The 25,542-nt window shown below is 48.7% G+C and overlaps 2 protein-coding genes across 2 annotated transcripts; both read right to left on the bottom strand.

Annotated features, from left to right (window-relative positions):
- LOC119432914 (MAGE-like protein 2) lies at positions 1-20,931 on the bottom strand. The gene is made up of 4 exons (XM_049658439.1): positions 20,268-20,931; positions 18,198-18,487; positions 2,427-2,545; positions 1-145 (listed from the first exon to the last, which is right to left on the bottom strand). The coding sequence occupies exons 1-4, from the start codon at positions 20,784-20,786 to the stop codon at positions 114-116; spliced, it is 960 nt and encodes a 319-aa protein (XP_049514396.1). The 5' UTR covers positions 20,787-20,931; the 3' UTR covers positions 1-113.
- On the bottom strand, positions 20,821-25,396 carry LOC119432725 (cylicin-1). Its single transcript, XM_037699880.2, has 2 exons — positions 25,230-25,396; positions 20,821-21,568 (listed from the first exon to the last, which is right to left on the bottom strand). Exon 2 carries the CDS (start codon positions 21,526-21,528, stop codon positions 20,821-20,823), a length of 708 nt encoding a protein of 235 aa, XP_037555808.1. The 5' UTR covers positions 21,529-21,568; positions 25,230-25,396.
- Between the last annotated feature and the right edge of the window lie 146 nt (positions 25,397-25,542).

Below are 25,542 nucleotides of genomic sequence, written 5' to 3'. Positions count from 1 at the left end.
CCTCCTTTTTTTAATCGCCTCCTGCTGATGGTTGGGAAGCCCCCTGCTCGCCGAGACAGCATGCAGTGTGCACGATGGAAGTCCTCATTCGCCGCTCCATGATTGCGCTCCGCTTACGAGGAACTGTTCTTGCTCTTTGAAAAAGCTGTTCAAAGACAGAAAAGCCAAGCTTAGTTTAAAGCGCTCGGTGCAAACCTAAATGTTCCCCAAGACCTTCCCTCTACCAAAGTAGGGCGCGCAGGTTGTGCCTTTCATTTTTGTGTGCGATGGTTAAGACGGTGCTAACAATCAAATTTAATCTAAGGTTATTAAGTGTGTTTTCTTTTGTTCCGAGAAAAAGCTATGTAGTGTCGTCGGTATAATATTGGTGGCTTGCGTAAGGTGTGCGACAAAAATAAAAGGCAATTTTTTTCATACGCGAGAAAAAAAGTCAGGTTATACAAAGTACTAGTAGCTATATCTGCATGAAAGAAGAAAGGCTCGGTGAATACATCAGGTGGGAGGTCAGATAGATCTTACCTCTTTTTAATGTAAGTTATATTCCGGTTTGATTACGATGTCGCTCGACAAGCTACGTGGCGGTATTTAGAGTGAATGCACAAAGAACTATGAATTGATATTTTTACTTCCAGAGGGGCTGTGTACCTCAGAAGTGACAAAATGCGAACTGCAGATGTGAGGTTTCCCGGCTACGGTGTTCAGTGAGACAATCCTAAGACAGAGTTCTAGAGAATTGCTAAATAGTGTGACACCTAGAGACGAAGGAGTTTCCCGCTTCAATTGCCACGAGGTCTAAAGCATGATACTGCTTAGCTTTAGCAGTGGGGCTGGCTAGTAGAGAATTTATTCTAAGGTTACTAAGTGTGTTTCGTTTGTTTCAAGGAAAATCAATGTAGTGTCATCGGTATATGCGATATGAATGATCTGCTGACGGCGGCTTAAGAATCGAAATGTCCGATGCTTATACAGCTACTACGTGAATACAGAGAAATGTATCGGGGTGAAAATTGCTTGAATGTGAGAAAAACATGTGCTGCGGCACCGCTCGGCGTAGCAATGTACTTGTATCTAACTAGAAATCAAATATAGAAACGCCACAGTTAAATGCCGCTTATGTCGAATAGTGCCGATCCTTCTCCAAAATGCTCCTTCTTTACTTGTAAATAAATAGGACAAAATTATAATATTCCTGGATCGAGTTTCGTTTGTTCGACATCAAGAGTGTTTCAGATAATCAGTTAATTTTCGTATTTTGATTGGTCGATTGATTGATTGATTGATTGATTGATTGATTGATTGATTGATTGATTGATTGATTGATTGATTGATTGATTGATTGATTGATTGAATAAATGTGATCGCGACTACAGGGTCCCTGCGGAGCCAGTTAGGCACCGAAGTAGGTCTTCGCCACATGTGTCACTAAGTCATGGAGAAGCCAGATCTACAGGGCATCTTCACTCAACGATGGTGCCGCTGAGCGATGGCTGAAAGCTCAAGTACCGGGCTCAGTCATGTGCTACTTGCTAGATAATTTGCCTGCTACCTTAAGACACCAGCTTAAGATACTCTTTTAGCCAAGCAACGTGGCCCTGACGAATTCCTTTGACGACATGACGGGTGTGTCTTCTTTGTAATTGTGCCATCGCGTTACATTATTGTCGTTAAGCAAACACCAACAAGTCCTTCTGCATATGTGCCTGCATGCTGCGCCGGCACTTCGGTGTGAGTGCCGAAGTGAGTGAGTGAGTGAGTGAGTGAGTGAGTGAGTGAGTGAGTGAGTGAGTGAGTGAGTGAGTGAGTGAGTGAGTGAGTGAGTGAGTGAGTGAGTGAGTGAGTGAGTGAGTGAGTGAGTGAGTGAGTGAGTGAGTGAGTGAGTGAGTGAGTTGAGGGAGTGAGTGAGTGAGTGAGTGAGTTTGAGGGAGTGAGCGGTTTCGTGAGTAAGACTCAGTGGGAGAGTGAGAGCGTGAATGAGGGGGTGAGTTAGTGATTGCGTTAGTGGGAGTGTGAGCGTATGTGTGATTGAGTGCGTGAGTGAAAGTGAGCATGATACAGTGAGTTAGTGATTTCGTGAAAGTGAGTGAGTGGTAGTGAGAGTGCGAGTTTGAGTGTGACTGAGCGAGTGAGCGAGTTCATGATTGCGTGAGTGTGAGCGAGAGTTTGAGTGTGACTGGTGATGAGTGAGTGAGCGAGTGAGTGAGTGAGTGAGTGAGTGAGTGAGTGAGTGAGTGAGTGAGTGAGTGAGTGAGTGAGTGAGTGAGTGAGTGAGTGAGTGAGTGAGTGAGTGAGTGAGTGAGTGAGTGAGTGAGTGAGTGAGTGAGTGAGTGAGTGAGTGAGTGAGTGCATGAGAGTGCGGGAGTAAGTGAGTGGGAGTGGCCACGTCACCTAAGAGATGGCATAGGTAATTTATTATGGACGCCTCTTACCGGGGAAGTTCATGCCCGAGATGGCCAGTATGACGACAACGAGGACGAACAAAAACAGGAAGACGAGGAGCATGATGAGAGAACGCTCAGGGAACAGGGTCATGCCATCGTCGTCCCTCCTGCAGAGAGAGAGCGGTAACTGTCAATGGTGGATATGTATATCAATTCTGGACTACAGTCCGAGCCCGGTGCGTAGCCGGCTGGAATTTAATCTGGCTAATATTGTCCTCTCCGGACATAGTATATGATCGGCAGAGATTATACCTATTATCCACGCGTAAAAAAATTACCTTTTCGCGCTATACGTTTTTAACAAAAAACTAATTATAAAGATTGGAAATCGATAGAAATGTGCTAAAAAATGTCATCATTTTTAGTAATTATTCTGAGCTGTCGCTATCTAATGAATTGCCAGAACTAGACGAAACGCTTGGCGTTGCCTTTAGTGTTGTCCTCATTTCTGTAACGTTTTCCCAGTAGCCACGTTTCCCAGTTTTCCCAGTTTGTAGCCACGTTTTCTAAAGCAAGGGCTTACGAACCAGATTCATGGAAATGAAAATAAGACACCATGCGCACAAACCTACTGTGCACTCGCGGTGAGGCAACAAAGAGTGCGCATTTGAATATACTATGTTTTCTTCAAGTTCACCATGACGATTATTTCCCAGTTAAACTCTGCTGGTAGGGCAACTGTACCGGAAAGATCATGACCCGATCAGGCACAAATTTTTCTTTAAATGTGATTATGAGAAAACTCATGCCGATTTCCTTTGTAGCACACCATGCGGCTTTCGAGTAGATGCTAGCTTTTGCTCAAACGCAGCTGCTTCCACCGTGCGAATTTATTTCCATGGCGTCGCTGTATGACCTTAGAAAAACGTCGCGATTGCGAGAATCCCGCTGTGCCTGCGAGAACTATAATTACCGATCTTGAAAAAAAATTGAAGGGCACTTTGTAAATTCCAAAGTGTGTTCGGCGAAAGCCTGTGCTCATTCGACTGACTACCGCCGCATGCGCATTCGCTAATTCTTCTTCTGGCAATTGGTATCGGAGGAATCCACATTCTTGGGGCGCTTCTCCGAACCGCATGCCGTGGAATCATCACCGGGCCGCTTGGGAGCCATCCGACTAACTCGACTGCTGCAACGAGACGTCTGACGAAGAAGCGTTGCCGCGGGCGCCGCTGTGCTATCACGTGATTGCTGAGAGAGCATGAGGGGGAGAGGCCACAGCTGGCACCGTTCCAGGGCACGGACGGACGGACGGTCGGACGCCGCGAGTATGAGCCGTTAAAGGCTTTCGCCTTAAAATGGGGGCAGCTTCACACTAGTGGTGCGAACACTGTGCAAACAGCGAAGTTGTCGAACCCACCTAGTCGCTAGCCCGGATCGTTTTGTCGACTCTTCTGGCTGCACACACGCTTTTGCTCGGTAACGAGAGCTCGTAACTCCGAATCTCCTGCAAATCGCCGACGTCTCGCCGACGCTTCAACGGCGCGATACTCGGGGTTGGTCCGAAGTCGCCTCATCCGCTCTCGAGTAGCGGCACGGCAGTTTTCGCGCCGCGCTTCCTTCTCTTCGGAAGTAACGCACTTCTTCGGTTGCCCCATTCTCAGCGGCGATGTGCTCGGCCCGGAGACATGAGGCATTCTGTCGCCGCAGCGGCGACGCGGAGCTATTATGAGGATCATCGCAATGACGTCACGTCTTAGTTCCGCCTACCACAGCTGTGGCGACACGGCTATGCGGGAGCTCGGCGTGACCACGTCATGGCTTGGCAAAGCTGGGCAAAGGACGGCGCGCGCGATGACGTCACGGCTTAGCTCCACCTACACAGCTGTTGCGAGGCTCAGCGTTGCTAGGCGACGCGGAGTGACGTCATCGCTCGGCGAGGTTTTACTGCGCACACTCCCTGGACTAACCACCAGCGTAAACAGCTTCTCTGTTAGAAATTTCAGTTTTGCCCGAAGGGAAATCACTGAAAGCGACGACAGCAAGGTTTAACGTTGCACTGTAGGCGTCTCTGGAGCTGATGAGGAGCGTGCCAGCGGCGTTGCAAGCGTAGAACCTCGATTATGGTCGAGATGAGGCCGCAAGAAAACCGTTGGCGTTTGTCAGCGGCCAAGGAAAAGGTTACGTAAATTTAGCTTGACGTTCACCCCGGTGTACTGCGCACACATCTGTTCTGCAGGAACGCTAGTGCGTGTGCGCACACAACGCTTGTGCCAGTAGTGGAAGCCAGAACGCTACCCTGCGGTCACCTTAGCTTTGTCGCTTTTTTCATGCCCCGTGCGGGTCATGTATGCGTCGTCAATAGCAGGATAGCATGACAACGCCGACGCCAGCTGAGACGGCGCAAGTACGCCTCGCGCGTCTGTATAATTGCTATGGCAGTAATAAGAATTTTCTTGGGGAATTTAAATCCCCTTCTGAAGTAGACCATGCTCTGAAAAGGCGAAGTCCACGAGATACACTGTCTTCATTTTCCGTACCTTGTTCCATACTTAACTTTCAACGTTGTAGAAGTTACTCGAGAAGTTCGGTAATCAAAATGAATCACTTCGCGCGTTTTGCGTTCAAGTTTCGTATCGCGCATGCTCGCGCGAGCTTGCGGTTGAGGCTGGCACAAGCGGCAGGAAATGAAAAATCTCAAAAGGAAAACAACGAAAAGCAAATTGTTCTAAAAGAACTTATTACTAACCATATACCACACAGTTAATTCATTTTGAAGACAATGCCTCCTTCCTTAAAGAGTTATCGTCATTTTTCCGTATCGGGTATGTAAATTTATGCCTTTTTCGTGGGCCGATCGAGGAGAAAGTGCAGTCTAAACACGTGGGTCAATCCTGAAGGTAGCGCAGCCAATAAATTTAAGCAGTCTGACGGTCCTCCTATATACTCCCGTCATGCAATGGATGACGCGATAGAGCGCTATGCACATTGACTCCGCCCCCTTTTCACTCTTAACGCGCCCAGGAATACGTTGGCTTTCATCAACTTCAACTACCGGTTGAATCGCCTTCCTAACTTTGAAGGATTATATATATATATATATATATCTTTTTCATTTATCACTGAGTCCAAGTAAAAACAATTTCGTTTAATTGTTGGTGAAACGAATTGCAGCAGAACCCATATCACCATCACTAAGTTAATGCGAAACGCCGCTTTGGACACGCTGCGCCACATAGCGGCGTGCCCGCGAAGTCCGCGCGTGGCCTCAGGGATGCGCGAGTACGGCGTGCAAACGCCGAGGATGATTTCCTAGCTGCCCGCGGGCCCTCGTGGCGCAGGTCGCTGAAGTGTCCGGCTGCTGTGCTTGAGGAACCCGTGTGACCCGTGGCTCGCGCTTGCTGGCTCGGGCCTCGACAGAGCAGAGCTGGGGAAAGGGGAACGCCGCATCTGCCGACGCGGCAGATGCTCGCTTGCGTTCGTTGCGACATGGACGACGCTCAGTCAGGTTCTAGCGGAGTCAGCGGTAGGCCTAGGAAGTACGCGACGCCTGAAGAAGCTAGAGAAGCGCGGAACGCTGCACGACGAGTCAAGCGGCGGGAACAAGCCCAAAACGAGGATCCTGCATTGTCTGTGGAAAGAGCTCCACAGACAGTGCGTCGCGGTGGATCTGATATGTAAATAAAGAAAGAAATAATAAATTATAAATGGGGAAAGAAATAATAATAATAAATGGGGTCTATGAAACAAATATAGGACAAAAAAATCAGTGATGGGCAAGGACACATCCAAGGAAGGATACAAGGAAGGGTTCAAAATTAAGGGCAAGGAAAGTATAGATACAATGTGATATGGCCATTGAATGCTGCGAATATGACTATTATATTATTTATATTGCCGCGCCTGTACTCCGATGAAGAGGACTATGCGAGAAGGCACGAGCGTTTCTATCAAGGCGCAGCGAAGAAGTCGCGGTAGCGCGCAGTATTAAAAAGGCGACCTGCTGCTTTTCCTCTTGATCAGTTCTGTGCGACCTCTGTTTTTGACGTTGCGACACTGGTGGAGGCGCTGGAGCCTTGAACCTCACGCTTTCAACCCCTATCAGGCCCCGTACACCTAGTCCGGAAGCTCCGCCTCTCGTCACGACTCCAGTCCACCGATTCAGTCGGCGCCTGCTCGGCCTCAGCCCGGAATTCCCTCCCGTTGCGACTCCCACCAGCGTGGCAGCTCCTACACCATCGACCACTCTTCCTTCTCAGACGGCGCCAAGCCTTCCCCAGGTGACTCTTGAATAGCCTCGCGTTCACGCAATCTTCCATGGTGATGCTTTGAAGATGTCGAGGACTGGCTCTATCAGTACGAGCGCGTCGCTATGGTCAATCACTGGACCGAACAGAAACTCACCCATGCTTATTTCGCGCTCGAAATGAGTGCTCGCACATGGTACGAAAACAGGGAAGCGAGCTTCCACACGTGGAGCAATTTTCGGCGTCAGCTCCTCGATACATTCGCAAGCTCGGACCGGCGGGATTACGCGCATTAACTTATTGAGGCTCGCGTACAGAAGCCGAATGAATCCGACGTCATGTATGCGGAGGATATGGCCCGTCTGTTTCGCCGAGCTGACCCCGATATGACCGAGTCCAAGAAGGTGCGTCATCTTATGCGGGGAATTAAGGAACCGTTGTTTGCAGGCCTTGTACGAAACCCGCCCTCAACGGTCGACGACTTCGTCAAAGAAGCGACTATCATCGAGCGGGCACTTCAGCAACGTTTCCGCCACTTTGACCACCTACCCAACAACACACCAATAAGCACCGCAGCTCGGGGTGTTGAGCAGACTTATTTACGGTAAATTATTAGAGTCATTCTGCGTGAAGAGCTGCGAGCCCTCGGCATTCCTCCTACTGAGTCTCCAGTCGTTTCTGCTGCCGAAGTCGTGCGCCAAGAGTTGCGGCAAGCCTTCTCACCAGCTCCATGCCCAGACGCATGTCCTAAGACTATACCAACGTGGTCCGACGTCCTCCCCCTTCACCAGAGGTACCGCCATTTCAGCCTCGGACCGTTCCCGTGCCGTGGTGGCAACGGGAGTCTGTGAGACTACCTCCTGTTCGCCGTACTGACTTGTGGCGCACGGCCGACTGTCGACCACTCTGTTTCCGCTGCGGGGGACCTGGCCACATTGCCCGTTACTGTCCCCATCGAGAGGCTGGGGTGGCAAGCTTTTCGCCGGCCGCTTCTAGCTCTACGCTTTGGCGACCGTTGTTCCCCGAACAGTGATCACCTGTCGACCAGCAAAGCAGCTTCACCACGTACCACGCTGTACCAGGACAGCCTGGTGAAGCGGGGCACAGCAGCCGAAGCAGCTTATTTTTTTAATCGAAAACGTCGTCCTTCAGCACGGCGCCCCAAAAGTAGTCATCACAGACAGGGGAACTGCCTTCAGTGCAGAACTTCTTGACTCGGTTCTCAGACTAAGTGTATACAAGCCACCGGAAAACAACCACATATCATTCCCAGACCAACGGACTAACTGAGCGCCTTAATAAGAAACTCGCAGACATGCTATGCATGTACGTCGACGTGGAACACAAGAACTGGGATCAGATTTTGCCTTATGTAACTTTCGCATACAATACCGCTCGACAAGAAACTACTCGAATGACACCCTTCAGCTTGGTCCACGGTCGCGAAGCCACGACGACGTTGGATGCCATGATGTCGCACGAGTATGACGACATACATACCGACGATGACTAATTTACTCAGCGCGCCGAAGAAGCCAGACAGCTTGCCATCATCTGCTATCATCATCTGCTATCATCATCTGCTATCAGCAAGACCAAGATGCAAAATGGTACGATCTTCGACACAGATCCGTTCTGTACACTGCCGGCGATAAAGTGTGGGTTTAGATATCCACACGCCGTCGTAGACTTTCCGAAAAACTACTAAGACAGTACTTTGGGCCATACCGGGTGATCCGACGCTTGAGCGACGTGACCTATACGAGGTCGTTCCTGACAGTGACAGTAGCTCCAGTCACCGATCGTATCCGCAAGCACTTACCCGAAGTGGTGCATGTGGTGCGGATGAAGCCGTATCTGTCGAACTAAGTTTTGTTTGTACTTTCCTGTTGTTGTTTCTTTTTTCATGTGTTACTCTGTGCCTTTGTACACCGCCCTCATACGCTAAAGTTGCGCATCGGGATGATGCTGCCTTCAGAGCGACGCAAATGCCGCACCTGGGCCGGTATTTTGTAGCGATGCCTTTAATGTCATAATGCCTTTTCGCGCTTATCGCGCTTTGTCAGTGGTCGGAGCGACGGTCCGCTCGCATTATCAACGGGATCAGCCGGCCGTGAGTGGTGGATGATAAGACTAGAGTAGAATAAGTCATAATGCCTTGCTACAAAATCGCGGCCCTATACTCCGATGAATAGGAGGACTATGCGAGCAGGTGTGAGCGTTTCTATCAAGGCGCAGCGAAGTAGTAGTCGCGGTAGCGCGCAGTATTAAAAAGGTGCCCTGCTGCTTTTCCGCTTGATCAGTTACGTGCGACCTCTGTTTTTGACGTTGCGACAATAATATCAAGATGCAGATCCGATTGCGTGCACATGGAGCCAGAAACTGGACATTGCAACGTAGGGCTCCATCGTATCAGCATAAATGACAGCACAAGGTTTTTCTGCAACTTCTCAAAAAATGCACATGTAAACTACAGTCATTTCTGTGTGATAACAAATTCTTTAGGCTATTTCTGACAAGAAGCCCGAAACCTTATTTCTAACTCCTGAATGTGGGGAAGATAAACAGTTTTATTTCTTAATTACCAGTGCAGGTGTGCTGTCAACAGTTTTAAGTAAGCGCGACAAAAAAATTGGCTGAGGTTTAACTCTTGTAAACCTAGTTATCACGAGCGAAAGATCTGTTTGGCTTGGTTTTGCAAAGATCATGCACACAGTGTTTCATTAATGCACGCTTCCGTGCTCTTCTCTATAACGTTCTAATCTGGCCTCCCTTTGCTCCGGTGTTTAAGCAGCCAACTTAGCCTTTGCTTGAGATTTCGCAGCCTGCCGTCTAGCTATATCTACTGGATGATTGGATTCAGCCTGTCGCTTTCGCTGAAGCGCACGCACAGACGGCCCAGCCGGCGCACCATTTATGGCGAGACTGAGCAACGAAGTGCCGGCGAAGCAGTCGTTAAACCCTCGCCTAGTCACGTGGTACCGCAGCAGCGAGGCTCCGAGGGAGCGCAGCTGCGGTGCCTCGCCGCAGTGGATCACATGGCGTGACGTCACACCTGCCACACTTGCACTCCGTCGGCGCGTGCTCCGGCGGCTCAAGGTCATCGCGACGCGATGAATGACCTTGCGAGACATAGCATAGTAGAGCTTTCGCTCTAAAAATCCAAGCAGGCTCAACCGCAGTTGGCATCTAAAGTAATGCTACAGAGAAAGGGAGACCTAACGTAACGCAAACGTAGATGTCACTACGTAGGTCTATTGCCTCAGTGGCACACACCTAGTGTCACATACCCAAGTGTGCGTCAGATACGTTCATTGAAGAGCGAAAATGCCCTCTAGCCCCAAGTCATGGGAACATACCCACTAACGCCTACCCAGCAGCCCATCCCCAGTGGTATGTCTAGACTGCACAAAATCCGTGATCGGCCCACGAAAACGACAAGATACAAGTCAGAAACTGGGTTGGCAGGGAGAATTTCTTCGAAACGGCGCCACAGAAAGACTTAGAGACAAGAACCGTGTTTGTCTGTGGAGTCGTTGTGCGAAGTTAACCCCTACCAACTTGCTCAACTGTCAGCTCTAACGACGTAGAAAAGAATGCCTCGCATTAAACAAAAAAATAAAGAAAAAAATCACCGCCCCTTCCACTCCGTGAATATAGTCCAACAGCGAAGCTGTGCATTCGAGGCCGCTTGGCTAGCCCGAACGGCGCTATAATTGCTGGGGATAGGACGCGTCGGCGTCCACGGGCGACGGCGTTCCTAGCGCGTTGCAGGTGGATGGGACGCGTCGGTGTCCACGGGCGACAGAGTTCCTAGCGCGTTCCTCACGACGGGCGCAATCTCTCGCTGACGCTCACGTCGGGCGGCTTCTTCCTCAGTCTTGACCATTCTCGAAGAGCGAATGCGGAGCAAGAACTGCCTCTCACTGACCTAGTTTTCGCAAACGCTCATTGGCTGCCTGACTCACTCGCCGCCTTCTATACGCGTGGCGCAGCTGTCTGCCTCAATCTTGCCCCTCTCGCTCGCAGGTCACGTGACCAGCGTGACACCAAGCAGCACGACGGCACAGGGTCGACCAAGAACAGCTACCAAGCGTCTCACTGCGCTGGCGCTATATGAAGAGTGCCGCCAGCGGTATTGCAGGCGTCGCACCTCGATCGCGCAAGAGATGAAGCGAACGGGAAACCGTCGGTGTTAGTGAGCGCCTATACTCCGTTTCGTGTGCAACGCTATGGAAGCTACGCCAGAAGTACGAGCACCACAGTTTATCGCTCCGCGCGTTCCGTCTATGCTTTGCTGCGCGCCAGCGGCGTTTGCTCTCGCGACCATGCATGTGAGGCTGCCACGACGAGCTGCTTAAAAAAAAAAAAACGAAAAACAAATTGATCTAACACAACCAGTTAGCAGCCGTATGAGTACATGGTTTGTTTGTTCCTAAGGGTAAATTCTTCTGTTCATTCAGATCTGAGCTTGTATAAAAAAAGATTTTCAGAAAAATCGGCCAAAAAACACCGAACTATTCTAAGTGCGAACGCAGCCACTCGGAAAAGTATCTATTGCCTCCACAGCGTTGTACCTGATGTTATAAAACGGAGTATTGTGAAACGGGTAGCCTCAGCTTGACGTTTACTGCTCGTTCCTCTCGGAAAACTGCATAACGCGGTAGTTTAACAGTGTGCTCATAGCGTATACGCGCGCATAACGTTAGCTCGCGCCATCAGCGGAAGGCGGAGCGCTGTCCTAGCAAAGCCACCGACGTGATTGAGCGTAGCGTTGACGGTGCATGCGGTCCGCTTCGTTGGTTTTTTGCAACCAAACGCAGTGTCTGCAGACCTTCTAAGCAAGCCACCGCGCGCGTGCAGCGCATGCGTCGTCTAGGGAGCCTACATGTAACGCCGTTTTAAAACGGCCTTGCACGTAGGCTCCCTATAGCGTCGTCGATAGAGAACGCGACGGCGACGCCGATGCCAACGGCGACGGCGACGGCGTAAACGCACCTCGAGTGTCCGTATGATTCATATCGCACTAAAACGTAGGTTATGTAGAACTCGCTGCTATAGACAGTCAGCGCGCAGTATGTATCACATTATTTAACTCGTATAACACAGTCTATTGTAATTCAGGCGTATTGCAGTATATCAGCAATTTCGGTGATATAGTAAAGGTAGTAGATATGCCTTCCATACTGAGCTGTATACAGTACCCAGAGGAGCCACGCAACATCCGTTGGAAGTAGTGACCAAACGATACGGAGGCCTCCTCGTATCTACTAGCGATGAAGTGAGAAGGGATTTGCAAGACACGTCCCCGGGAAAAGAGGCAAGGGAAGATGGAGTAATCGTCTATTTATTCAAGGATGGAGCGGATATGCTTGAAAAGCTTGCGGTCCTTTATGCGCAATGCCTCACGATTTCTAGGAATTGGTAAAATTAGGAAATTTGCAGGCTCAACTGGTAACCTGCTAGCGCTAGACATGGGTGATTGTAGATTACTGGGAGAGCCGTTCGTCCGGCAGCGGGTATAAAAACAAGCTGATCATGATGGTGATGATGATGCCAGTCATGGCCACAGGCAGTTCAGAAAGGCGCATAACTACAACACTCAAACAATTACGCAGCTTATAATATTGAATGGAAAGCGCGGAGATATGAAAGACCACTGCAAGCTCCACTCATCAATACGGTATAATGAAGAGCTAGCTCCGCAGACGAAGCAACTGGAAACCGGCATTACCTTGTTCTACAGATTGGATAACACGCGATAACATTTGAGCATAGTGCGTTATTCGGGTTTGGTTATAAGCCTCTATGTAGACCAGTGTCAAAAAAAGACGACAGATAAGAATTCAGTGTCGATTCAGCGGTAAGGGCGAGAGAAATGCGTCAGCATTACGTTGCATCTCTATAGGAGGTCCCGGATCTACGATTTAATTCACGTTCGCCACATTTCAAAGGTTTCTTTTTCTTTTTCTTTTTTTAGGAGCTCACACGTATACATTGTACCACGTGACCGGATTCCCACCCATCACACACAGACTTCTCTTCCACTTTGACGCTCCTAATGCTAACGCAATGAAAAACGAGGGCAATATATCCAGCATCAGTCTCTTGTTTTCGCCCACCATGAGCAGGTGGTCCTAGGGCAACTCGGGAGTTTTAATTAAGATGTGCTTGCTACGGCCTTACACATGTGTGTAAATACCGGGTGTTCAAAATTTCAGAATTAAGCTTTACGGAATTTTTAAAAATCGCCTGTGACAGGTAGCATAATTCTTATCGTTGAGCCGGGTTATTCGACGCGGCGGACATTAGTCGCACGAGAAATCTAAACACATATTCAACTGATTGACAAAAATTTACTAATGAACTTCTTAATTATTACTTTACGGCACATATTGCAGTTTACTGATTGTAGCCAGTGAGCTTGTCAGGCGTATCCGCTTGGAATGAATTTTCAGAATGACACCATTTTGGAGATATGTGCCATCAAACTCGCCGTAAAAATGCAATGTTGTTCCACTTACTTTTTTTTTTTTTACCAAAATGCTGTTTTATACACTGAAGCGCAAAAGTAACTGGAACGACCATGTATTTCGTCCCACACTCTGGGAAATAATATCTCGAAAATGGTGCCATCCTGGAACATCATTTGAAGTTGACGCGTCTTGCGAACTCGCCGGCTACAATTCGTAAATTGCAATATGTGTCGTAAAGTAATTAACTAAGAAGTTGATTAGTGATTTTTGTTAATCAGTTGAATATGTGCTTCCCTCTCTCGTGCTACTAATGTCCGCCTCTTCGAATAACCCAGCTCAACGATAAGAATTACGCTACCTGCCACAGGCGTTTTTTTTTTTTTCATTCCGTAAAGCTTAATGTTGAACACCTGGTATAAACCTGCTGTTGACCCGCCACGGTGTTGAATGGCAATGGCGTTCTCCTGCTAAGCACGAGAGGTCCCGGGTTGGATACCCAGAAGGTGCGACCACATTTCAATGGTGCCGAATGCAAGGGCACCCGTGTACTTAGATTTAGGTGCACGTGTTGAACCCCAGATGATGGAAAATATTTCGAAACCCCCGTCCACGGCAGTTATCGTTGACCCCCCCCCCCCCCCCCAGCTTGTGTTGTTTTGGGGAACTATAATCGAAAAGAGAAGAAACCGAGGGGCCCCGATTTTTTTGTCTATCGCAACCGCTAGAAGCCAACAGATATTTGAAGCCAAGGGAAGCATTGGGGAAGTTATTTGTTGTTTTTAATTGAAGTGCAGAGGAAGGATGAATTAAAGGAAAATGACAGTAGACGTCAAAAAAAAAAAAAAACTTGCCGCCTGTGAGTTTGTGAGCTACCAATTGTGGACATTCTTGCATAATTGGTGCCCACTTTGCGCACATTGTTTTTGAAACATGCGGTTCCCTACCAACAATCTAATGTTAAAGAAGTACCGACAGTATGCTCGTCTCATAATAATTTAGTAGTAGTAGTAGTAGTAGTAGTAGTAGTAGTAGTAGTAGTAGTAGTAGTAGTAGTAGTAGTAGTAGTAGTAGCAGTAGTAGTAGTAGTAGTATAATTATTTGCGTTAAATGAAGGTTTTAGATCTCTAGAAAAATACTGAATTTCGTGCGATTGCTATTCCACAGCCGGTCTGGTTTCGTTTACCAGGGGTTGACTTGTTGTGACGTCATGACGCAGGCGGTGGTCACGTGGGAGCCAGGACATCGCGACGTCTTGACAGTCGCTCCGGCTCGCTCGCATGCTCACCCGCGATGTGCTGCTACATCGGGCGTACCAACGAGTCGCAGCATAGGAGGCGACCGATTGGAGCGACGGTCGAAACGCCGCGATGTCCTGCTCCCCCACGTGACCGCTTTTTGAGCCATTGACGTCACGACACAGTCACGCCCTCCTACATTGCCTCGCTTGGCTCCTGCGGTTGCCGCGGCTACCACAGTCAGAAAAATTTCAAGCAGTACTTTTATTAACACCTACCCTCATAGCGACACGACGTCATCAAATTTCGCTCTGCGTAATGACGTCACGGTTAATGACGCCAAGGCTGCCTAAATTGTATGCTGGCGAAGCGTCGTTCTTTCAAATGCGCGGGAAGCGTGTTGTGTTTCTGCCACTTCAAAAATACGTGTCCTCTGAGCGCCGCTTTGAACAGCGTTCGGTGGCCGTGCGGCAATGGCGGTGGCTGCATGTATATCGCAATAGCAACGAAAGGGCAACACAGACTTCGCTGACCCGCGATAAGACCTTCGGTGAGAATAACTTTTGGCGACTACTAACGCCGCGACATGAATACCATGAACAGATACGCCAGGAGCCAAAAAAAGGAAAAACACCCCGGGTAACGGAGAAATAGGTAGGAACCTAAGGATCACAATAAACCTAAGTATCTTATGTAGCGCCTCTAAGAAACCAGATAGGCTACCAATAACAAAACACGATTTTTTTTTTTAAGCAGTCCGTGGGCGGTTGCAGTTTGGACTACTTACGCGGCACGCCCTCTATAAACCTGATTGTCATATCATGAACAGATTCATCAACAGGCTGAAAAAACCAAGATACGTGTGAGTGAGAAGCCTAAGGATCCTTATAAACCTATACACAGGGTGTCTGAACTATCATGCATCAAGATTCTAAAACACTAAAGAAGCCCGTGAATAGATGCAAAATTGCCGCGCGACTGAACGCTCGAGGCCGTTTGCGTGTATTGGTGGGCGTCTTTCACGCTCTGAAAAACACTTAGGTGGCACGTATTGAGCAACAGAAAGCTCCATCGGGAGTTTTTCATGTTGCTCTACAATTTTCTCATTGAAACTGTTCATCTAATTATAATATTTGAGAAGTTGATTAGGTAATTAAGACTAATTATGTAACTAGGCGGAATGCACGAAATAATCTGAGTATCTCCAAGCGACGGCAACCAACATTACCGCTTGTTCTGTCCATCTACGTGGCATTTGTATATTTTAAAATCTTGATGCATGACAGTTGGGGCACCCTGTCTACTAGGTCGCGCCGCAAGAAATAGGTTACCAGAAGAAAGAATACTGAACAGAATGCATTCAATGGGTGGTCGAGTTTGGACTAGCTAGGGGACAAGCACTGTGCTAAATAATTAGTGTATGAAACGAACAGGACGACACCGACCTGATAAACGCCTGGAATCTGATGGAAAGACTGGTAGACGGGACTAAAAAAGCAAATGGTTGGAGGGGCAAACAGGCGGCCACTTTCCGGCTAAGTACAATGCCATGGTTAGGCTACGGACAACGGAAACGAAAACAACTTGAAGGACCTCACTGCTGTCGGTGCTAAAGTCGAGACACGAAAAGAAATCACAAGGGGGGAAAAAAGTGACGGTAGACGAGATTCGGCTAGTCACAGAACAGCCATTCATGGGCAATTACAACGCAACGAGGATAGGCAAAAAAAGGTAAAGTTTCAACCGTCGTTACCGTCTGAGGAAGAAGATAAAGTCATGAAAACACGCTATTAGTTAATGCGCTGCAATACAAAACCATGGTGGCTTTTACCAAGACAAATGCTGCAGTGCGTTAATGCTATAGGGACAACGGTGAAGAAGCATTGTCTAAACTGCTATGTTCCAATAAAAACGAAACCGTGAAATATAGCAGAGGTACAGTACAGAGAAGTAATAAATATCAGAAGAATTATATAGTATGTCTGAGTGGAAGGGGGATAATTTAGGGACTACCCACTATAGACAAGCCCCGGCTGTGTCATCCCAGAGGAGTGCTACGCTACGAATAACTCGCTCACCCAGCCGTAAAGTATGTCTAAGAAGCTGCTTCAGAAGCATTGACTGCACCATCACAATCTGAACATTAAAGAATAGAAGGGACAGTATGGGAAAATGTCCGGGCGTGGACACGCAAGATGGATAATTATTAAAGATAGAAAACAAAATTTAAATTGGTCTAAGCACTCTGCGTGTGTTATCCGATGGACAAAATCAAAGCGCGCAAAAAGTGGTAAATGCATGTCCGAAATGCAGCAAAACAGGCATTGTATGCGCTGTCATTATCAAAAATCCTTAAAAAAAATGGCTGTCTAGTAACTACGGTGACTTACGAGGGAAGGACATACGAGGAAAGGACATCTTCACGTCCCCCCTTATGTAATGCCTTCGGGCCCTCCAAAAATCATAAATTAAGTACCACGGTTAACAGTCTCTCTACGAATGAAAGCATTAAGGAGAACTGAAATAACTGCCTGCTCTGAAGTAAACAAAAATGGGGCCGATAAGTCACAAACAAACAAATGCAAATATCGTAAAGGTTGGATGAAGTCTCGATAACCACCCACATGATGCTACGGTTAGGTGTCCATACCCTACTGTCTACACAAGTTTAGCCGTAAGCGTATCCTTGTGGATAAAATGAAAGATATATAACCTGTGATAGGCATGTCTATTATAGAAACACTTCGTAGAATCGTATAGTAACTTCCAAAAGAATATAGGAAAGAGATGAGGTAGCCAGGACCAGCTCACAGAGTGCCAAAATGGTTAAGCTACTAGCCGACGGACAAGAGACAAAGAGCCAGAGTCCGACAGGCCAAAATTGTAAATAGTAAACAGTAGCAATTAATAGCATTATAAACAGCGAGGAGGTAAACAATATCCGGGCGAAACTGGTCGATGACAGGAGAGTACCCTGCTCATTTAAAGAAGTGCCACGGTAAGGCTATGGACAAAAAGGTATTCAAAATTAAAGTCTGCACAAAGCTAGCCAAGAATACATCAACTACTAGAAGGAATATTTATGGGCAGGCTTCACTAACAAGCAGTAATCACTGACAGGGACCAGGACACCGTAATCGAACCGGTCACCTATCACCCTAGGGTTAGCCACCGAAGACAATGTTGACAATGTGAACAATAGCGACAAAAAGACAATGTTGAATCCGCCGAAAATTGCCATAAAAACAAAGAGCGCGTACATATTGACGCGAAGTAAGCTGCCCACTACAGGCACCGATCGTCATAAGTCAGCTGCCCACTACAGGCACAAGATCGCCAGAGAGAAGACGACGAAGGACGCAGGTGTGCGCGCGTTCTCTTGAGTGTCGGCCATCATTAAAGAAGGCTGTTCTCTTTCGGCGAGTTCGAATTAATTATCTTCGTGACAATATAACGAAAAAGTAAAAAGGCCGCATTAACTGCGCGGTCGCAGCAGTCCGCAGTTGCAGGAGCCAGGTCCACCACGGGTCGAGCATCACGCTAGGCCTATCCAACGAACAAGCGGGTTTAAAAACAATGTCCGAGCTGCCGAAATTACGGTAATTACCAATAAGGTGGCAACTGCAGTAAAGAAAAAGAAAGCGGCATGCTGACTTAGATGGTCGTGGCCGCTGAGAGGCAGTGACCAAGAGCACCTCATCCAGCTAGTCGAGCGTTAGGGTTAGCTCCCGATCAAAGGCGGGGATACAAAGACCAATGTCCGTGCTACCGGAAATTTCAAAGATGAAGAAAAAAGTGAAACTACATGGGTGGCGAAGGAAGAAACAAAGGAAGATAAAGGCGAGAGGGGGCAGCACTTACCTGGGCCTGCCGGCCGGTGTGAGCGGCGTAGCCCGAGCGGAGGGTGGCCATCGCTGCGGGTACTGGACCGGCATTCTGGGAGTGACCGCGCGCATGAGGCCCGAGGGCGCGCGCACCAGGTACCCGCGGCTTCCCGCGGATATGGGCGAGCGAATCATGCCCGGCGATGGGCCGCGCATCATGCCCGGCGACATGACGCCCGGCGGTGACATGGCTGGGCGCTGCGGTGACATGGCTTGGCGCTGCGGGGACATCATCGGCGACATGGCCCCCATGCCCTGGTTCTGTGCCTGGAAGACGCCGCAAGACGCGCGGTTTTCAGCGAACGCAAAGATTTAGAGGAGCCACTTAGCCCTCCATGCGCGATGCACCCTGCGCAGGTTACTTGAAAACAACACGAATGGTAGACGGAACAAGACGCGAAACAAAGTGCTCCAAAACAGTTATGTTACACGGATAAGCAAAGTATGGCATCAAACTAGCGCTGTTGTACTAGCCATTTTGGTAGTCCCAGTTAAGAACGGCAGAGTACGTCCCCAAACTGTCTCGGACGAATGGGTGACACTTATACTGAACTTTTTGTGCTCTCTCGTCTCGTCAACAAAGTTGAGCTTCAAACTTTCCAAACAGCGCTAAGTGGCCTCTACTCAACACCGTATTTAGAGGCGTAGTGTAGTGCTACAGCTCAGTCCAGAGCTTGAGACTGCAGCAATGCTTTTGCTTCTAGGCAAATGAATGGGTTTTGTTGTGCTCAGATGTTCGCTTTATCAACCTTATACTTGCGTTCAATTAAAACTCAACCGAGTAACAGGGTGTTTATTGATGCAAACGAGGACTGGTCCAATTTATAACGGCCTCACGTCCACGTAGAAGGTCTGGCCGTCTAACACCTTTAGGCGCCCCCCTTTTAGCGCCTAACACCTTTAGGCGCTAAAAGAGTTCGGATTATCTCCCCCCGCTTTCCCAAGGGACATTTACCGAATAGGAAATACCTCTGTCACGTCTCGTCTCACGCGAATGCTTCTCCCGTAGATGTCCCCTAGTTCCAAAGGCCTTAGTAGTGTCCATGCATTTCATAGGTATTAGAGACGCAAGCTCGCCGTTATTTTTATTCAGCTCGTACGAGCGCGAAACACCATGACTAGCGTATCCAAGCCTAATCGAAAGCCACCGCAAGTGGAAGCCCTGCTTTGTGGCGTCATGGTGCCATAGGGTCATAACTGCCATTTGGAGCGTATCCGAGAACTTCTTTATTTACATCTTCGACTGGTCCTTTCGCAGGGCTCCGGCAAAGGTCGCCCAAGACATCATTCAAAGCGTTATCACGGTGATAAGCAAGGTGTCAGTAGCAATGTCATCATTACAGCCAGCTTATAGATCTTGATGTTGCTCCCGGTCTGCTCTGAAATGACCAGTAGAAGACGCCGTACGCGAGTATAATATGGGCAGATTGACTAATGAAGAACAGGCGCAACCACGGTGTCGACAGCAGTTTGACGCGAAACGAGGTCGACGCTCCGAAAGAAAAACAAAAAGCATTACATTTTGTGGCGAGGGGTGTTCCAATAGTAAAATGTCCGGATCGGATCGAATACGAATATTTGAGCATAATTACCTCCGAATATCGACCATTTTTTTCTTTTTAAACAGAGCGAAATGTGTGCCTTTGCAAACAGTGAAATATTAAGCATATATGTAAAGTTCTATTGGAGAAATACTGCGCTTATTTACATCATTTAGTGCATGCAAGCAATGCCGTTGACAAAAGTACGTGCGGTCAATTCAGGAGCTTGTCACTGAGGAACAATTGCTTTCTGTCATCTAAATTCTGTTATCGGTTCTTCTTCAGCCGAATCATTTGGAACAGCGCTCACCTGCATTAGTGGAGTCCCTCGAGACTCCACTAATGTTAACCCTCGTTCTCGAACAAAAGCCAATATTCGACAATTTCGAATAGTGAATCCCCGAATCTAATAGGAAACGAATAGCAAGGGTCGTTCTATTCGTATTCGCAGTTGGCCTATTCCAACACTTCTAATTGCAGCTTATGTCTTAACGCATCGCCCTCACCCGCACTATCGTGGTCTGCGGACGATCCTCGCTAGTCTCCGAAGATGTGGACTCCATCTTGCGAATGACTTCGTAGATGACGCGCTCGGTGGACGAGATCACGTTGTCGTCCAGGGGCCTCTGGTGCTGCAGGGCGATGTCGCGCAGCTGCTGCGTCAGCTGCGTCGTCATGGGCGCGTTGCGGACCTGCATATCGGACTGCTGATGGCGCTGCGGCGTCCGGAACTCCTCGTGGGACCTCATGGAGGCCCTCGTGGCAACCTGCCGCGTGTCGTAACTGCCGGGCCTCGCCGGGGGACCGCTCGGGGGAGGAGGCACGCCGGACTCGCTCAGGTTGACGACCACGGTCGTGGGCGGAAGCATGATGGGACGCCGGGGCGGCTGTGGCGGCTCCTGGCGCGGCACCGGTCCGGCCGGGCCGACAGGCTCCGAGTAGTCGAAGTAGGCGTCCTGGCGCTGGCGTTGCAGGGTGCCGCCGCCGCCGCAGCTTTCGTCGTAGAAGACGGAGTGCTGAGTCATGCTTTGTCGCTCCAACCGCTCCGACCGCTCGCGTCTAGGAGGCGGCGGCTCGTCCGCGTAGTAGTCGTCGAACGCGGGCGGCCTCGGCGGCCGCGGAGGAGGCACGTCCACGTAGAAGGTCTGGCCGCGTGCGCCTCCGCCGCCGCCGCCCACCACCGCCCCCCATGGCGTGCCCTCCTCCTTCGCCCTCGCTGATGTTTGTGCCGGATCGCCTTTGGTACATCTGCACTTCGATGTAGTTTCGGCCCTCCTGTTCGTCTTCGTACTCGTCGTTGTAGAACCGTTCCGCGTACACCGGTCCCGGCTCGGCCATTGCCCGGAGCATCGTCTCCGACGGGGGCGGTGCCTTGTACGGGCTCAACGCCGGCTTCTTGGACTTTTCTTTCGGCTTCTCTGGTTTCTCGGCTCGCTCGCTCTTCTCGGATTTCTCGGACTTTTCCGACTTGTCAGACTTCTCGACCTTCTTGTCCGAAGACTCTTCGATGCGCTTCTCGCCCTTGGGAGAGCCTCTCACCGATCCCTTCGCAGATCCTTTGCCCGAACCTTTGGTGGATCCCTTCGTCGGACTCTTGGGGCTCTTGTCCTTTTCTTTCCCTCCCTTGTCCTTGCCTCCCTTGTCCTTCTTGTCGTCCTTCTTGTCGTCCTTGCCCCCTTTCTTGTCCTTCTTGTCGTCTTTCTTGTCGTCCTTGCCGCCTTTCTTGTCCTTTACTTTTTTGTCGTCATCGTCTTCCTCCTCTGGCATGCTCGCGGTTAGATTTGGACGCTCGCCGAGTCACTAACACCTGGAAAACGGATCAAGAGGAACCGCGGACAGTGTTTTCAAAACTTCGCCGCTCCAAACAGTTCTAAAGCAGCAGTAATGTGGAATTTACGTCACTGTATTTACGGTGCAGCATGGTAGCATTTTAGTGGCGGTTGTGCCCACATTGTTAACAAGGTTCTACTGCGTTTGACGTGGTCTCTGTATTCTAAGTTACAGTCACGTGTAAGGAGTCATTGCGGATAGAAACTTCCGCCCGAAACAAGAACAAAAATGTTGGAACGACACATAAGCGCCAAGAGCGACACAACGTAAAACATCAATACAGTCGAACCCGGATATACCGAATCTGAAGGGTATCACAAAAAAAGTTCGATACATAGATAATTCGATATATAAAATAAAAATTTTATACAAAAGTTTTCAATTTGTTATACACAATAATTCATTATATGTGGGTTCGTTATATCCGGGTTCGACTGTAATGCTAAATTTAAGAGCGTACGTCGCGAGGCGTCAATCACGGCTTCCGGTCACGAGATGCAGCGACCGGAAGCCGTAAATACGACGAACATGTGCTCAATATAGTTGAGAATAAAAGGAGTTTGATGTGAACTCGATTGAACCAGGGAAGAGAACGCCGCAACATTGCACTGCCACTCCGTCAGCCCCGTCCAATCGCCCTTCGACTTCGGTGCATTGCGATTAACCACAGACACGTACTTTCCATGCGTCACTATACGCGTACAAGTCCTTGCTGCAAGAGGCGCATGGGCGGAAACCAGCCGAATGTTATTGCGACCCAGAGGGGTGCATTTATATAACCACACATTAGAGCTCTCAAGCCTTCCTGAACAATATGAAGTCTCTATTCGCCGATAGCGATGCTGCCAACTCGCTTTCTGTTGAGCGGAAGCGCATGAAAAACGCGAGCATGTGGCTTGCGCTTGAGCCGAAAGCCACAAGCCGCGCGCACTTTTTGTGCGACAGCTGTGTCCCAACTATCATGCACCATGATTTAAGAAATGTGGAAATGCTACGTAGCTAGACAGAACCAAGGTAACGTTGTTTGCCGTCGCTTGGAGATTGTGCTCAGATTATGCTTTTCATTCCGCCTAATTCCATAATTTGTCTTAATTAATCAACTTCTCAAATATTATAATTGGATGAAAAGTGTCAATGAGGACTTTGTAGAGCAACATGAAAAACTCCCGACGCAGCTTTCTGTTGCTCGATACGTGCTACGTAAAACTTTTTCCGAGCGTGAAAGGAGCCCACGAATGGACAGCAAAATTTCCGCGCGACTGGCCGCTCGAGGCACTTTGCGTGTATTTGCGGGCTTCTTTCACTCCCGGAAAAACACTTTTATGTGGCACATATTGAGCAACAGAAAGTTGTATCGGGGTTTTCATGTTGCTCAACAATTTTCTCATTGACGCTTTTCATCCAATTATAAAATTTGAGAAGTTGATTAATTATTTAAGACGAATTATGTAATTGGGTGGATTGCAAAGCATATCTGAGTATCTCCAGACGACTGCAAACAACGCTTCCTTGGTTTTGTCCAGCTACGTCGCATTCGCATTTTTTTAAATCTTGATGCATGACAGTTGGGTCACCCTGTATACGCCAGGCGCTGCCCCCACAAAGACAATCGTCGAAATTTGTTCAGCGTTCTTCACTGCGAGAAAGGATTTTAGTCAGTGGCGTACAGCGGCACTAAGCGATCACCGACGAGGCGCCATAAATAAGCGAGAAGTTTCATGTGGTTGACGCGTTACCCTAAAAAAAGTTCCGTCAGTTTTTAGTAACTAGGTGAGTAGAGTCGCATCGCCAGGTCATGTGACCACTGGTTGTCGGTCGATGATAACAGCTGCTGAAAGGTGCAAACGGACGCGTGCCTTGCCAGAGTTCAATATGCCCGCCTTCAACGTATGCGTATATGGGCGTTATTTTGTTAAGGCTAGTTTGAATGCTACCGTGGAAATATATATATATATATATATATATATATATATATATATATATATATATATATACCAACGTATACAGGCGTATAACACTCGTAGTTTTAATTGTATAATAGCTTTCGAAAGAATTCGCATTTTCCCGGCAGGAAAAAAATATGACAATTAGCTGATAAAATTAGGGCCAATCATGTTTCAGTTAAGTTTTACTTCCCAACCCAGTGCCTATTAGGGCGCTTATGACGTCACACGCCGTCTTCGCGATAGGTTAACTTCTGTGCCGTGTTATTCTTTTCCCGAAAAGTTGGTTCAGTCGCTTTCCTAGAGTGCGGTTTAACACTTCTCTATTGTGAACAATTAAGCAGCCACGAACATATTTAAAAACCACGTCACTAGAAATCGAGAAAAGTCCGCGTCGTGATGCATCAAGTACCCCCCCCCCCCCCTCTACATGCAGCTACATTAAATACTTGAGTAGAACTTGTTGCTGGGCGAGTTGGTTGACATCTGAGGAAAGCATGGTTGCGCGAACAGAAAAGAAAGACTTGGTAAGAAACGTAGAAAACGATAGGTCAGGCGCTGAAACCTATCGTTTCCTACTTTTCTTACCAAGTCTTTCTTTCTGTTCGCGCAACCATGCTTTCCTTACATTAAATACAATCAATAGGAAAAAGCTCAGAAAAAAATAGATGTCTTTTATACTGAAAAAAAAAAAGCGCGTCATTACCGCTCGCCGGAAGTGACGTATAACGTGGCTTCTCAGCATTGCATACAATTAATAGAGTGAAATGTGGCGCTGGCAGCTCTCGTACTTCTCGGTTGAGCTCTCAGTTCAACCAGAACGTTGATTTGACTAAACTTCGTCCTTCTGGCTTTAAAACGGATTCCTGACTTTGCAAACTGGTCATATTCAAGTAAAGTACCGAGCTATAAATTATTAAACTGTATTAAAATTGTGCGACGCCAGTATTCGAACACGGGCCCCCTAAGCACACAAGCCCGATATTGAAACCATTACGCGACGGACGCATGGACAAGTGGGACCACAGCAATTAGCAGCGATTATGCGTGTTCACGAATTATTATTGTCTTCTGCGTTTCAGAACAAAAGTAGAGATTCCTTTGAAATTCAGGCCAATGAAGGCAGATAAAGCGTAGTTAACGATGCCACAAGAACGTCTAAAGCCACAAGCACAAAGATTAGACAAATCCACGCCCTAGCCAATGCATTCCCATGGCGGCTGAACGAGCGCATTGCCAGAGCGCGCTCTAGTCAGTATTGGCAAATCAGTTCTGCGGTAAATAATAAAGAGTAACAATAGTAAGTCAGTAAATATGGCAATCAGTTCTGTGGAAGTCCGAAAAGTGGAGGAAAGATTCATGAAAGGGGGAATAAATTGCCACCCGACTTCTAGCACCGTCCCAGAAAGGCGTTGGTCCCGGGTTCGAAGTCCCGGACCAGGACGAATCTTCATTTGTGACGCTTTCTTCCCGAGAAACACGTACGGGTTTCCCTTCGCAGCTTCGTGCTACGAGACGGGTGGACGTCAATTTTTCTTTCCCCCCTTTCACGAATAAAGCTAAAGCTTTTTCGTTGTCCCCGAAACCTGGACCCACGGTCTGCGGACAAAGACAAGAAGTAGGGCTACGCTAACCGGCCTCCCTGCCGTCGCTGACCGCGTCACGCCAAGCCGGTGATGGCCGGCGGCGGCTTACCTCGACTGAGCGGGCGGGGGTCCCTACCGGAGGCTACGGCCCAAGACGTCGGGGCTGGGTTCCTGGAAGGGCGTGCTGTCGGTCGCCGGGCCGCCCCGCTGACCTGCGTGCCGACGGCGCTCGCGTTCGTTGGAATACGGCACGGGCCCGGGCACGCCCTGCGTGGCTCGGACACGCGCAGAAAGCGCGCGCACAGCCACCGCTTCCTCCACGTCTTCGCTTGCCTCCCCCGCTTGTCGTTCAACCACCCGATTCGTCAGACAGACAGACAAAGAACTTTATTCAGTAGGTCCTGAGAAGCCCTGCCCTAGGG

This window comes from Dermacentor silvarum, chromosome 11, assembly GCF_013339745.2.
Source record: "Dermacentor silvarum isolate Dsil-2018 chromosome 11, BIME_Dsil_1.4, whole genome shotgun sequence".
Classification (NCBI taxonomy): domain Eukaryota; kingdom Metazoa; phylum Arthropoda; class Arachnida; order Ixodida; family Ixodidae; genus Dermacentor; species Dermacentor silvarum.
The sequence above is the reverse complement of the archived record's forward strand: the minus strand, read 5'-3'. Positions and strand labels throughout refer to the sequence as shown.

What these genes read in the sequence shown, in the direction of transcription:
- LOC119432914 (XM_049658439.1), bottom strand. Translation starts at nt 20,786, where the DNA reads ATGACTCAGCACTCCGTCTTCTACGACGAAAGCTGCGGCGGCGGCGGC. An exon ending in ACACCGGCCGGCAGGCCCAG is followed by an intron (nt 2,546 to 18,197) that starts GTAAGTGCTGCC and finishes CTCTCTCTGCAG; the next exon opens with GAGGGACGACGATGGCATGA. An exon ending in CTCGGGCATGAACTTCCCCG is followed by an intron (nt 146 to 2,426) that starts GTAAGAGGCGTC and finishes GTCTTTGAACAG; the next exon opens with CTTTTTCAAAGAGCAAGAAC.
- LOC119432725 (XM_037699880.2), bottom strand. Translation starts at nt 21,528, where the DNA reads ATGCCAGAGGAGGAAGACGATGACGACAAAAAAGTAAAGGACAAGAAA.